A 16426-nucleotide genomic window follows, 5' to 3' on the forward strand; every position below is an offset into this window, starting at 1 on the left:
TCTATGGTCTTAGTCTTTTTAAATGTATTAAGACTTGTGGTCAAAACTTTTTTTAAAAAAATAATTAATTAAAAAAGCCCAACTACTTATATGTTATTTGGGGGTCAGATTTTGGGGCAAGAAGAAAAAGGAAAATTACTTTTGGCAATTTCTACCTATTGTTACACAGATGTAAAGTTTTAAATAAAAACTTAAAAAAACAAGTTAATGCTGAATCTTAATTTAATACTGTTCTTAATACTTAAGTTCTTAAGTTAATACTGTTCTTAATTTAATGTGCCTCTTGATGACCATGAAAATATAAGTGGAATGTGTCTAAAATTCCCAGAAGTGAAGTCTTCACAGAATGTTAAGTTCTTGTGCTTCTCATTAATACGTAAGAGATCCAGTATAAAATGTATAATTGAGACAGGAATTCTCTAAAGATATATTTCTTTTCATCTACCTTGTCATTGATTTCTTCTTTCCTAGGCTTTTTGGCAAGAAAATAATTTTTCAGCAACCAAGCCTTGGGTCCTGGCTGCAAAACTCCCTCTTCAGTAATTCTTTTCTCTGGAAGGACCATTCTTTAAAAAAAATGTTCTGTTCTCTTAAAGTTTTAATTGGTCAAGAAACCAGCTGCTATGAAAATAACAACATATATATGTTATTAGGCAGAGGGTTGAAATGAGATGCTTAAAATGGTAAAATACTTTCTTTAAATAAAATCCTATTTGGAAAATTAAATACATCCCCTTCTGCCCTTCCCCTCCACCCAAGCCAACCTGTTGTTCTGGTGGTACTTGAGACCAATCACAAAATTAAAGAGTTTCAATTCTCTTGGTACTCAAATCTCTAATACTGAATCTTAGTATCCAATTTTATACTGTAATTATAGTCAGTTTTCTTTGCTCAGTTTTTCCTCTCCCCACCTGAAATGCTTTTAAAATGACATGTAATATGTTTTGAAATAACATTCCAATTTAGAAATGCTTCTGCTATATGTTATTCTCTGAAGTAATTTTTGGCATGTATAAATAAGATTTTATTTTATAAGTGATACATTCTTTGTTTTAGAACAACAGGTGCCTGTAGCAATAACATTGGGAAAGAATACTATTATTTTTCTACTGAGGCCACCAGAGGTGGGAAAGATGGAAGGAGAGGGGGAGTTAGTGAGAAATGGGTAAAGAGTCACTAAAAATGATTATATTGTATAATGTTGAACATACTTATTATTCTGATTTGAGCATCACATAATGCACACAGGTATCGATATTCAATACTGTACCCCTCAGATATGTATAATCAATTATGTTTCAATATGAAAAAAAAAGAAAAAAATAAAATATTTTTTTCTTCTCTGATCTTTTTGACAGATTCAATAAATATGTTATGGTTTCTATTGATCATCTGTAACTTCCAAAATTAGACCAACCATTTATACTTACATTAATTATAAATATTTTTATAGCAGCAAAAGTTCAATTTTTCTTTTTTTCTTAATTGTGTATTTTAAAGTTTAAATACTACCAATACTATTTTGGTTCATTATATCAAGGCTCATGTAAAGGCTGGTGATGTGAACCACACACATTTTCTAGAAATGTAAGAAAACTAAATGAGGTATGGTATTTTTGGAAAATAAACACAAATGATTAGATAATGAGTTTACAATTGTACTGCAAAAATACTTTGTGACGATGATACTCTTTTCCAGTCCATCTAGATAATCAAGGCTTGGTTGTAGCTGATGTATGCTGGTGCTGGCCCATATTCTGACAACTCTGTATTCAGTGATGTCATACCAGTAACTTGAAAGTGGTCATGGTGGGAGTATTTATACTACAGAAATCAGCAATAGCTATAAATCAGAGGTTCTCTTCCTATTTTGAAGAACCTTTAAGCATTTCCCAGCACGTCACTGACAACAGCCTTTATTCTTTTAAAGTAGAATTCAATTCTTCGTTGTTCATAAGAATCTTATTTAAAAATCTAAAGGGTTGGTGTTTTCTGTGTAAATATGACTTTCTGGAAAAAAATTAAAATGTTTCTCATTAGTTTGTAGTGATGGAAATGTTAGATTTTCATTGTGAAGAAATAAACAATATGAGGCCTTATCCACAGAGAGTTCTTCCTTTCTTCTCAGGTAGTTGCACCCTATTCAGAAAAACTGCTTAAAACTTGGATTTTTATCTAAAAAATGATATCCTATTTTTAACTCAATCCATGCTTATGGAGCAAAATATCTAGACTTCAAATAGAACCTAACAGATTTTAATTCTCTGTCAAAAATATCTATGTGATTTAATTATAAATTTATAATTTAAAAATTTTGTAAAGTTTGAAATAAACAGCTTTAGTAGATGAACTCATTTATTCAACACATTAAATTAGGCAAGGAAAAATATATGTAACTGCATAAAAAGAATCACATTCTCATACTACTTGAACACACAGCAGTGGTCAAAAATAATGAATTATACAATAGACCCCAGGATTTAATGCAAAAAACATCCTGTACAGAAAAGTTTCAGGCTTCCAATTTCACTGAATCCAGTACTAAACGTGCTTCTTTATATTCCTCAGCTTCTTCCAAGTCTTTTTCACTTTCCTGAAATGAAATATAATAAAAATTAGGTTTATCTATCTCAAATTTCAAATATTATAAATCATTAATGTGAATAACTCAAAAATTAAAAGAAAAAGGATCCCAGTCCTCATCTGAATATACTATAATTCCATAAGTTTCTCACAGTTCTATACCTTCTTTACAGAGAAGGGAAAAATAATAGGTTTGATTTTGTTTCACTGTATATTCTCATACAATATATTCTCATATAATAGGTGAATAACATGGTCATCTAAAGCTATCAGCATTAAGTAATTGAATAAAAACTTCAAAACATTTTAAAGAAAATTTTTATTCTCATTTTGTCAACACGACATCATCATACAAAAAGGACTACTACCAATAATGAACTAAAAGTCAAAAAAAGATTTACTAATGTGTTGTGTATATAAACATTCAGGCCAAAATAATCCTCCAACTACTCACAATGACAAAGAAAGCTACTGGTGCCACACCTGAGTTAAATATGATCTTAGAATTAGAAAAATTAATTGCACTCAGAATTAGAAAAGCAAATCACTTTTCTAATTCTAAGTGTCTGCTTGTTAATGAGTATTACATACCCTACAGTAAAAGATGCAAAATATTAACATCTTTCATTTTCTGATATTTAAAGATTGAGTTTTTCCATGACACTGATATACAGAAAACTTTTACTAATATACTGTAATGATAACAGACAAATGAAATAATATCATCTAAGTTATTATACATAGGAAATTTTGTTTGATTTTTAAATGAAGCTACGTTCAGCAATTCATGTAAGGTCATTAAAAGATAGAGACATAAAAACTGTTATAGAGCAGAGGGAATAAAGCATGTACATGTTTAGTACAAAAATTCAAAGCAAAAGAACTGAAAATTTGCTTAACTCAGACTAAGGTAAGAATTTCTTAAACCTCTACATTATACCTTAACCATGTCTTCGTTCTCTGTCAATAAATATAAGCCCTTCGAGGGTAGAGATATTGTTGAAAACATCCTCATACACAAATATGTCACCCAAAGACATTTTTTTTCAAGCAATTTCTATTACTTTCTAAGCTACTAGATTCATGAGAGAAAAAAACATTTAAATTGTCAGGAAGTGCAACTGGGTGCTTCCTGTTTCAGGTGCATTTTAACACAGAAATTATTTCCTGCTTTATCTATCTTTGGTATCACGAGGCATTTATTTATATCAGCAATGATATAAATATGATATGATAAAAATGATATGATAACAGTGTTATCCAGCTCCAAGTTAATATGAGAGGAGTGCCTGTATCACGGGTTTTTTTTTTTTTTCCTTCTCTCTGATTTAGGTTTGAATCCAAAAGAATTCCTTTATTTTAATAAGGGCCCAAATTCATTTGAAACATTGAATCTTTTCAAATTTCAATGTCGACTCATCCTTAATGATTATATATGAAAATAAATAATAAAAAGATTATATATGAAAACTCAATCATTCAAGATACTGCTATACAATATTGCACTATGAATACCTAACCATCATAATTCAAATATATTTAATTACCTAAGTTTAAGTAAATAGAATAAACATGCTAGGAAACAGTACTTTTACTGGAGGCATAACTCAAAACACAATTTAAACTCTGTTACTTAAAAACATACAGGTATACATACAGGACAAGTGTATAAAAAATGTCATCAACTAGTTCTCAGTGTTAAATACTTAAATTTTAAGTATAAGAAAGAAATTTTTACTTACTAATATCTGCTGAAGATCAGTATATGCAGCTTCCAACCTGCGCTGGCAATCTGGAATCATCATCCGGGACTCTTGTAGGATCTCTGCCTATAACGAGAATCTCTGTGAGATGTGCAAAGGTGGCAGAACTTGTGTATGTCTAACTCACACCTTGGTAAATATCTAAAGATTTAGAGGAACCAGAAAGAAATTATGGTTATGTTAAAAGGTTCAATATTTTCATTTAAATTGTGTTTATTAGAAGTTAGAAAGAAAGGCTATCACACTGTAAAATCTACAAAGTAGAAGTTTTAGAACTAAGCTTTTTTTGGTAATCACCTTCTAATGCTAAGTGAGAATTAACTGGAAAAGCTTTTCATAGAGCATTTGTTTTAAAAGGCTATTTAAAATAAACTATTTCCCCTGCTGTCACAAAGCACCTTTATCCAAAATGGGATCAGCTGGTTATATAAATATCTCCTGCATCTTTTGAGTAATAAAGAAAAACAGTGTTCAGATAATATCATACGGAGATAATTACTGCATGAAAAACGTTATTGAGTTATTGATCACATTGTGTGCACACTGCAGGAGGTTCTCATTGAAAGACAGAGGTAAAGAAAAATGAAAAGCGAAGACCAGCAGGTTCATATTTTTGATGCTTATCATGCATAAAAAGTTATTACTTATCCTTGTGCTTCATCTTAGGAGAGAGATTATTCTCCCCATGCAGTTTGAGCCAAATTACCAGTGTGGCACCCCTCTGAATCTGAACTTTTTGCCTGTTCCTCTTGAAGACAGACACTATAGAATTAAACACAATTTATTCTAAAGGATATTTCTGGACTTACAATCCACCATTCAAAGCTGGACTGTAACCTACCAAATCATAAAAGAAGAAAAAAATCAAATCAACGACTGGGAAACCCAATCAGTGAGAGAATAAGTTAGTGTCAGATGTTGGACTTCAAATAAGATTTTTTCTTAAGGTAGTAGGAAGCTTTATCTCTTGAAACTATTCTTAGAAAGAGACAGAGAGATCATCTAAACATTTATTTCCAAAAAATAATGTTTGGTCAAATACCTTTGGAGAAATGTGTACAAAATCTGAAATTTACTAAGATTTATTATGTAGCTTATATAAGTAAAATAGAAAGATATAATTTAATGGTAAAAATATTGTATTCTAATAGAAACTTTAATAAGTCCCAGTACCTTCTTCCTTTCCCTAATAGTTTTGTCATCCCTCATATCATAAACAAAAATCAGAATTATAATATATGAGGATATTCTCTTATCCACATCTATTTTTCTCATATGGAAATCTATTGCTGAACTTATAACTCTTCTACTAATAAGGCACAGGTTGAAAATTTCAAACACAGGATCATGACTTTACATCAGAGCTAATCATACTATGCCTAGACATTTAATCACTGCAACTAAATTAATTTTATGTATCTGGTTAGTTTGAATACATGTGAAAAATTAGTGACAGGAGCATTTCATATTTGGTAATTCATATTTCCTCTCCTACAGAATTCCCTTTGGAACAGCTTATAGGAATTAAGATGAAATGAATATGAAGAATTAGGTCAAATCCATGATAAGTCAAAATGTGTATTTGTAAAAAAATTTTTGAAAGCTTTAGTGTTATCACTGAAATAAACTTTAAACAATTCTGTCCAAAATAACTTCTATTCATTATTATTCTACCTATTATCATAGAGAAAGAATTCTCAATTCATCTATCAAATCGAGGTTTCTGATGTAAGCAGGGCTAAAGCTCAATCTCTATCATATACCACCCCAATTCATTCAATAAGTTTACTATATGTCTGCAGAATGTGAGGTACAGGGAATGTACAGATGAAAGAGAGAAGATCTCTGCCCTCCAATCTAGTATAGGAGCATAAAAACAAAAATAAACATTTGATGTTGTTTCAAGAAGACCATGCCACAGGGAGCCAAAAGAACAAGTGATGACTATAATTTGGAATCCATAAACCACTTCATCAAAGCTATAAGTCATATACTTTACCTTGTAATAATGAACCACAACTGTCAGGAATAATTTTAAAAAGACAGTGTAGTAAAGACATAGCACCAAATACCTGAACTTAACTAAATGAATATTATCTTCCAAAGTGTTTCCCTTGAGAGGTAGTCACCCAAATGAATGGTGCCTCTGTTTAAAATATCTGAATAAACTATCAGTTTATTCTAATGTTGACTACGATAAGACTAAGATTAAATCAGGATATAGGCACAAAATGGAAGGTGCAAGGAACTTTTGGGGAACCCAATAGGATGCAATCCTACTTATGTCTAATTGTTTTTAAAACCAGTTATGATTTTTTTTTTTTTTTTTTGGTAGTTATTCAGGTAAAATGGAAGTTTGGGGAGGCTTAGCAAGGCTCAGGTTATAACAATGAATGAACTGCTGAACCTAAAATTGAATCAATTTCCTTTATAGTCAAACATATGTGAATTAAAAAGGAGATGTCTTAATTAGCAGTTCTTCATTTTTTCAGAAAGAAGAGTTCTGTGAAATAATCAGGCCACTGTCAAGCTCTTTGGCTACTGCTCAATTGGGATAAGGTTTCTAGCTTCTTTAATGATCCAGATCATTTATCAGGGACTATCTATAGCTATAATAATCTATAGACACTAATATTGACTACTGGCAGTCTCTGGAACTAATTGTAACCATATTAGTTTGCCAGACTGAGCTCTAGAGTGTTCCAGAGGTTAAGGGAACAATAATGAAGTCTTTCCCTTTACATGGTGGTAAAATGTTAATGTGGACACATGTCAATAAATCTATTTGACTTGTGTTTTGTAGTTACTGCTGAATGGTTAAGACTGTAAGAAGAATCCCATGAGTCAAAAATAATTTGGGCTCTTGAGCTCTAACATATCAGTAACTACTTTAAATGTAAATGGTGTAAATACACCAGTTAAAAGACAGAGATTCACAGACTGGACCCAACTACATGTGATCTACAAGAAATTCACTTCAAATATGAAATATATAGAAAATAAAAGGATGGAAAAAGATATATCATAAAACATTAATTTTTTAAAAAAGCAGAAATTCTACTTTAACATTAAAGTAGTATCCAGAGCAAAAAAAAGAAAATTAGGGACAAAGAGGGATATTACATTATCATAAAATGATCAATCCATCAAGAAAACATAGTGATCCTAAATCTGAATGCACTAAACAGCAAAGTTCCAAAATACATAAAACAAAAACTGACAGAGCTGAAAGGAGAAATAGACAAATCTACATATATAGTTGTGGACCTCAATACCCTACTCACAGCACTATCAGAAATACTAGGAAAAATTAGCAGATATATAAAAGAACTGAATGACAGCATCAACCAACAAACTATAATTGATGTTCATAGAACACCCTACCTCAGAAAGGAGAATATAACACTCTATCTAAGAAAGGATAATAGAAATACTTTTCAAGTACTCATGAAACATTTACTGCAGTAGACCATATCCTTGGTCAACAAACAAGAACAAAAATAAACAACACCCCCCCCCCAATTTAAAGGAACTTAAATCATATATAGCATATTCTCTGACTATAATGGAGTAAAATTAGAAATCAATAACAGAAAGATGGAAAATCTTCTTTAAAAATTAAACAACATACTTCTAAATAACTCATGGGCCAGTAAGAAAGTCTCAAAGGAAACACAGAGATACACAGATAAACAAAAATGAAATGTAACACACCAAATTTTATAGGATGCACCTAAAGCAGTTTCTAGAAGAAAATTTATAGCACTGAATGCTTACATTAAGAAAGAGGAAAGGTCTCAAATTAATAATCTAAGTTCTTACTTCAAGAACCTAGAAGAAGAGCAAAATAAACTCAAAATAAGCAGAAGGAAGGACACAATAACAATAAGAACATAAATCAATGAAATTAAAAAAAGGAAAACAGGGAAAACTCAAACTCAAACAAGCTGGAATGGGAGAGAGGAGTTGGGGCAAGATGGCAGACTAGAGGTGCCCAGGGCACATTCCTTCCACAGAAAAGGACCAGAACAACTAACAGCTAAATATTGACAGGATCATCGATGGAAGAGTATAGGAGTGAGCAGGAGACTGGCAAGATCTCGGTGGAGCACAAAAGCTCGATATGGTGGCACAGAGAGGAGAGAGAGTCACACAGCCTCATCTGCCATGTCTCCAATACCGAGATCTGTACAGGAAGAATTTTCCCTTACAGCAAAAAGGTAGGCAGATGACCCACACCAACCCCCATCCTCACCACAGAGGCTCACATATCCTTTGGCAGGACAAGCCTGGAGCCAAGTGTGGGGAGAGGCCTATAATACACATGCTGCATTGCTCTTGAACACTAACAAAAACTGTTACTCCCCACCCCCTACCTTTGAGATGACCCAAGCCAATGAAGGATGGTGCCATCTTCAAACCAGAGCCAGTTATGGGAGCACACCCTCCCCTGGGGCCATTAGCCAAAGGCGCTCCCCCAGCCTTAAAATTCTGCACACAAAAGCCTACAACTCCCTGATCCTGGAGGCTTGAGGCATAGGTTCACAGCAGCTGTGACTCTGGTTCTGCAGTCTGGAAAGCCAACCCTAGTCCTGCTGAACTGATGCACTCCCACATCCCCAGCCAGAGATCAGACAGGCAGACCTCCTCAGGTGGACCATCCCCCACTCCTCAACTGACTGAGCTGTGTGCACCTGAGCCCCCAAACTGAAAAAACAGTTCACAGGTCTCTACCCTAACAAATACACCCTTGGGCAAGTAGAAATAAAATGTATCCGCCCCTCCCAGAGAAGTGGCCAGGCAGTTCCTTCCTGAACAGTCTTGCCTAGCAGCCTTGCCAACAGTCCTAGAAGCAGCTTCACTGGCCCTCTCACTGCAGGCGTGCCTAGTGGCCCTGCTCACCATCCAGAAGCCGCCAGATAGATCACTTCACTATAGGCTGGCTTAGTAGTCCCAGCCACCACCCAGAAACAGGCAGATGGGTCACTTCATGGTAGGCTTGCCTAGTGGTCCTGCCCACTGCCTAGAAGCAGCTGGATAGGCCACTTCATGGTGGGCCTGCCTAGAGGCCCCACCCACTGCCCAGCAGTGTCCACACAGGTCACTTCACTGCGGGCCTGTCTACTGGCCTTTCCAACAGTCTGATAAGCAGCCAGACAGATGCCTTCACTGTGGGCCTGTCCAGAGGCCCTACCCATCAACTGGAAAGCAGCCTGCCTCACAGCCTTGCCAACAGTATGAGGAGTGGCTGGACAGGCCCCCTAACTGTGAGCCTGCCTAGTAGCCCCACCCATCACCTGAGAAGTGACTGATGGGCCTCTTTATGGCAGCCCTGCCTAGTGGCCTCACCCCCTTCCTGAGAAGGGGCTCAGCAGCTCCTGAACCAGGGAGAGAAGCATGACCTTGCATCAGGCCCCAAGAACTAGCACAGCTGAAGGGCCACTGGCAGATCCATACTCAGCTAGCCAAGCCAAAGTACACCCACATCCTCAGCTCAGAGAAACAGCTCAGCTGTCACACCACTAGAAGACCTGACCATGTTTCTTTGGCCCATCACATGCACACACATCTGAGTGAGAAACAGCTTGGCTGACATGCCCTTGGTGGGCCTGCCCCTGGTCAGAGAAGCAGCCCAGTGACTCTGCTACTGGCAAACCAGTTCCACAGACCCTGATATGCCATACTCACACAACACCAGCCTGAGAATCAATCCAGCAACCACATCCCCAGTGAGCCAGCTCCTGAGATGACTGACCCACAGGGTACATGTGCACAGCCTGTGAACCAAGCCAGTGATACCTCCCCTGGCAAAGAAGTGCCATTGCTCCCACAAACCTCCAAAGCATAGGTCAATGAGTCACTTGCAGTAATAGTGGAAGTTGATTACAACTCTAGAAACGACACAGAGTTTACACTACTGCATCCATCCAGAACAAAGCCATGACACTCTACCTAATCAATACTTTAGAATGCATTTGCAGATAAAAATATTTTCCCATGCAAGCCACTCTACAAAACTCAAAAAGGTGACTGTTCCACCAAGATGCACAGATATCAAAGCAGGGAAATAAGAAACATGAAAAACAAGGTAACATGACACCACCAAAAACCACAAAATAATGCTCCAGTAACTGATCCCAAAGAATCAGAAATTGCTGACTTGCCAGGAAAGGAATTCAAATTAATTATCTCAAGGAACTGCACCAAGACACAAGAAAATACAGAGTCCAACAAAATCAGAAAAACAATTCACAATCTGAATAAGAAATTCAACAAAGAGAGACATCATTATAAAAAAATTAAGCAGATATATTGTAATTGAAGAATTCATTGAATGAAATAAAAAACACATCTGAGGGTCTCAACAACCGACTAGATCAAGCAGAAGAAAGAATTTCTGATACTGAAGAGAGCACTTTTGAAATAACATAGGAAGACAAAAAAAGAAAAAAGGAGAAAAAGAATGAACAAAGCTTACAGGATCTATGGGACACTATTAAGCTAACAAATATTCAAATTATGGGCATTCCACAGGAAGAGGAAAACAAAAAAAATATTGAAAACCTATTTAAAGAAGCAATAGTTGAAAACTTCCCTAGTCTTGAGAAAGATGTGAATATCCAAAATCCAGGAAGTTCAAAGGTCCCAACAAATTCAACCCAAATAGGTCATCCCCAAGAAACACTGTAGTCAAACTATCTGAAGTTAAAAACAAGGAGAGAATTCTAAAAACAGCAAGAGAAAAACATCAAGTCATTTATAAGGGAATCTCCATTGTACTAACAGCAGACTTCTCAGCAGAAACCATCCAGGACAGGAGAGAATGGGATAATATTGTCAAGTATTGAAAGAAAAAAACTACCAGCCAAAAATACTATATGCAGGAAAGCTATTCTTCAGAAATGAAGGAGAAATAAAGTGTTTCTCAAAAGAACAAAAATTAAAGGAATTCATCACCACCAGACTGGCCTTACAAGAAATGATTAGAGGAGTCCTACATCTAGAAGAGAAAAAAAAAAATAACAACCATTGTGAAAAGACCTGAAAATATGAAACCTACTGATAGACTAGATACACGAATTAGAAATAGAGAGGAATCACATCTTATCAATAAAGAAAAACACCAAACCACAAGGATAACATTAAGAGACATAGAAAGGAACAAAGGATACACAAAACAATTGGAAAACAACCAACAAAATAACAAGAGTAAGACCTCACATATCAATAACAACCTTGAATATAAACAGATTAAATACTCCAACTTCAAGACACAGACTGGCTGAATGGGTTAAAAAAACATGACCCATCCATATGCTGCCTATAAGAAGCACACCTTACCTACAAAGACACACAGAGACTGATAGTGAAGGGATGGAAAAAATATTCCACGCAAATGGAAAACACAAGAGAGAAGGAGTAGCTATACCTATTTCAGATAAGACAGACTTAAAAAAAAAAAAAAAAACAGCTAAAAGCTTTCCCACTAAGAACTGGAACAAGACAAGGATGCATGCATTCAACATGGTAGTGGAAGTCCTAGCCAGTGCAATTAGGCAGGAGAAAGAGGGCATCCAAACTGAAAATGAGGAAGTCAAGTTGTCTCTGTTTGCAGATGACATGATTTTATAGAGAGAGAAACCTAAAGACTCTACCAAAAACTCCTAGACCTGATAAACATATTCTGTAAAGTTGCAGGATACAAAATCAACATACAAAAATCAGTAGCACTTCTATACATCAGCAATAAACTAGCAGAAAAAGAAACCAAGAAAGCTATCCCACTTACAATAGCAACAACAAAAAATAAAATATCTATGCATAAATTTAACAAAGGAGGTGTAAGATCTCTACAATGAAAACTAGAAAACACAGATTAAAGAAATTAAAGAAGTCACAAAAAAATGGAAAGACATCCCATGCACATAGATTGGAAGAATCAATATCATCAAAATGACTGTATAACCCAAAACAATCTACAGATTCAATGTAATCCCCAAGCTACCAATGACATACCTCACAGAAATAGAAGAAAAAATTCAAAAATTTATATGGAACAACAAGAGACCCTGTATAGCCAAAGCAATTCTGAGCAAAAAGAACAAAGCTGTGGGTATTACACTCCCTGACTTCAAAATATAGTATAAAAACAGTATACATACATCAATGTAACAGAATAGAGAATTCAGAAATAAATCCACTTACCTACAGCTAACTGATTTTTGACAAAGGATCAAAGAACAAACACTGGGGAAAGGACAGTCTGTTCAATTAATGATGCTGGGAAAATTAGAGACCCATATGCAGAAGAATGAAATTAGACTCTTATCTCTCACCATATACCAACATTAACTCAAAGTGGATTAAAGACTTAAATGTAAGATCTGAAACTATAAAATTCTAGAGCAAAACATAGGAGAAACACTTCAGGACATAAGTCTGGGCAAGGATTTTATGAATAATGCTTAACAAGCACAGGGAACAAAAGCAAAAATTAAAAAAACAGGGTTATATCAAACTACAAAGCTTCTTCACAGTAAAGGAAACAATCAATGGAATAAAGTGACAACCTGTAGAATGGGAGAAAATATTTGCAAACTATGCATCTGAGAAGGGACTGATATCCAGAATAGACAAGAACTCAACTCAATAGTGAAAAAACAAATAATCTGATTAAAAAATGGCCAAAGGAACTGAATAGATATTTTTTGAAAGAAGACATACAAATGGGCAATAGACATATGAAAAAATGCTCAATGTCACTTATCATCAGAGAAACAGAAATCAAAACAACAATGAGATATCATCTCACCCCAGTTAGAATAACTATTATCAAAAAGAAAGAAAATAACAAATGCTAACGAGGACGTGAAGAGGGGAACTCTTACACATTGCTGGTGGGAATGTAAATTAGTACAGCCAATATGGAAGACAATATGAAGATTTCTCAAACAACTACAGGTAGAACTAGCATATAATCCAGCAATTCCACTACTGAGTATATATCCAAAGGAATGGAAATCAAATACTTGCAGGGACACTTGCACTCCCATGTTTATTTTGGCTCTCTTCATAGTAGCCATTAGTTCGAACCAACCTAAATGTCCTTGAAAAGATAATTGGATAAAGAAAATGTGGTATATATACACAATGGCCTACTACTCAGTATTAAAAATAGAAATATTACTATTTAATACTACTTAGTATTAAAAATTTTTTTAAAATGAAATTCTGTCATTTGCAGCAACATGGATGAGAATGAAGAAAATTATGTTAAGTAAAATAAGCCAAGCACAGAGAGAGAAATACCGCATGTTCTCTCTCACTCCTCTGTGGAAGCCAAAAAAGCTGATCTCACAGAAGTAGAGAATAGAATAGAGATTATTAGAGACTGGTGGGGAAAAGGGGAAGGAGAGGATGGGGAGAGGGTGTCCAGTGAATACAAAATATTGGACAGATAGGACGAATAGGATCTAGGGTTCTACAGTAATATAGGGAGACTACAGATACAACAAAGAACTATGTATCTTTGAATAGCTAGTCAAGAGGATATTGCATGTTCCTAAGTAACAAAGAAGTGACAAATGTTTGAGGTGATGGACATACTAACCACCCTGATATGATCATTGTAAACATCATATTGTACTCCATAATTATATACAAATATCATGGGTCAATTAAGAAAAATAAATGAAAAAAAGAAATAGAGAATAGAATACTGGTTGCTAGGGGCAGAGAAAGGGAGTGGGGAGGGGGACTGGAGAAAGATTGGTAGACTGGTACAAAGTTACACTTAGACAAAAAGAATAAGTTCTGGTGCCCTAGGGTGAAATAGCTAATACTGTATTGTATAATTCAAGATAACCAGAAAAGAGGATCTTGAATGTCATGACCACAAAGCAATAATAAATATTTAGGTGACAGACATGCTAACTATTCTGATTAGATCATTATAAAATATACGCATATATTGAAACAACTTGTACTCCATAAACATGTGCAGTGAAAAAAAATTTTTTTTAATTTTTAAAATTTTTTTGGAAGAGAAAAAAATTGATAAACCTCTAGCAAGACAAAATGAAAAGGCACAAATCACCAAGAACAGTGCCAAAATACAGAATATCACTACAGATCCTGCAACCATTAAAAAGAGAATAAAGAAACAACATGAAAGTTATAATATTGTTCATAATGTTCATAAATTAAACAACTGAAGAAATGGACCAATTCCTCAAAAACTACAAATCACCAAAACCCAACCAATAACTTAAATAGTCCTATAAGTTTATTAGAGAAATTGAAGTTGTAATTTAATAGTTCCTGAAAAAAAGAAATCTTCAGGCCTAGATGGTTTCAATAGATAATTCTCCCAAACATTTAAAAAAGAATACCAATTTTATACAAATTCTTCAAGAAAACAGAAGAGAGAGAATACTTCCCAATTCATTTTATGAAACCAATATATTAACCTGATTCCAAAACTAGACAGAGTAAAAAAAAAAAAAAAAAAAAGAAAACTGAAGATGTAAAAATCATCAACAAAATATTAGCAAACTGAATTCAGCAATGTATAAAAAGAATTATACATCATGATCAAGTGGGAATTATTCCAGGTATGAAATGCTGATTCAATATTTGAATATCAATCTATGTAATCTGCAATATTAACAGATCAAAGAAGAAAATTCCTATCATTTCATCAAATGACACAGAAAAAGCAGCTGACAAAATCCAACACCAATTCATGACAAAAACACTCAGCAAAGAATAGAGGGGAACTTCATCAACTTGATAAAGACCATCTATAAGAAACCTACAGATAAAATTATTCTTAATGGTAAAAAACTGAATGCTTTCTCCCGAAGACTGGGAACCAGGTAAGCATGTCCACTCCCACCACTCTTATTCAATACAGTATCGTTAAGTTCTTGCTAATGTAATAAGGCAAAGAAAAAAAGAAAAAAAGATATACAGATTGGAAATGAAGAAACAAAACTGTCCGTCTTTGCAAATGATATGATTGTCTATGTAGAAAATCAGAAAGAATCTACAAAAAAATGCCCAGAACTAAGTGAGTTTGGTAAGGTTGTAGGTTACAAGATCAACACACAAAAAACCAAAAAACCAACTTCACTTTTATATCTAACAACAAATACTGTATGTCAAAATCCAAACTAAAAGCAATACCATTTATATACTTCCAACAAAAACCAAATACTTAAGTATAAATCTATAACACATACAGGATCTGTATGCTGAAAATTACAAAATGCTGATAGAATTAGCATGTTCACTGACTGGAAATCTCAACATAGAAAAGATATTAATTCTCCCCTAATTCATCTATAGGCTTAATATAATTCCTATCAGAGGTATTTTATAGACATAAACAAGCTTATTTTTAAATTTATATGAAAAGGCAAAAGAACTAGAATAGCTAAATCAATTTTGAAAAAAAAAAAAAAAGGAATAAATTGAGAGGACTCACTCTCCGCAATGTTAAGGCTTACTTATATAGTTACAATAATTAAGACAATACAGTACTGATAAAAGGATAGACAAAGATTGATGGACTGGAAGACAGAACCTCAAAACAGACCCACACAAATATTTCCAGCTGTATTTTGACAAAAGTACAGAACAAATTCAACAGAGGAAGAATAGCCTTTTTAAGAAATGCTGGGATCAACTGGTCATTCATTGGCAAAGCAATAAACCTCAAACTAAACTTCATACTTTATATAAAAATTAACTCAAAATGGACCAAAGACTTAAATGTGAAACAGAACACCACACAAAATTTAGGAAAAAGTAGAAAATCTTTGGGACTAGCTAGGACTAGCAAAGAAGCCTTAGACTTGAGACCAAAAGTATGATTCATAAAAGGAAGTACTGACAAATTGGACATTCTCAAAATTAAAAACTGTTACTCAGTAAAAGACTATGAGTATAAAAAGACAAATTACATACAAAGAAATATGTGCAAACTACATGGCCACAAAAGGGCATGTGTCTAGGATATATAAAGAACTCTCAAAACTTAAGAGTAAAAAAAAAAAAGCACCCAGTTAGAAAGTGGA

The 16426-nt window shown here is 34.2% G+C and overlaps 1 protein-coding gene across 1 annotated transcript in view; it reads right to left on the bottom strand.

Moving 5' to 3' along the window:
* Positions 1–2337: 2337 nt before the first annotated feature.
* Positions 2338–16426, bottom strand: part of TBCA (tubulin folding cofactor A) — a 79734-nt gene continuing 65645 nt past the window's right edge. The window contains exons 3-4 of the mRNA XM_063087524.1: positions 4326–4412; positions 2338–2593 (exon numbers count right to left, since the gene is read on the bottom strand). Coding sequence (XP_062943594.1) covers positions 2513–2593; positions 4326–4412 — 168 coding nt within the window. The 3' untranslated portion in view covers positions 2338–2512. The remainder of the gene's footprint in view (positions 2594–4325; positions 4413–16426) is intronic.

This window comes from Cynocephalus volans, chromosome 2 (assembly GCF_027409185.1).
Source record: "Cynocephalus volans isolate mCynVol1 chromosome 2, mCynVol1.pri, whole genome shotgun sequence".
In the NCBI taxonomy this organism is placed as follows: Eukaryota; Metazoa; Chordata; class Mammalia; order Dermoptera; family Cynocephalidae; genus Cynocephalus; species Cynocephalus volans.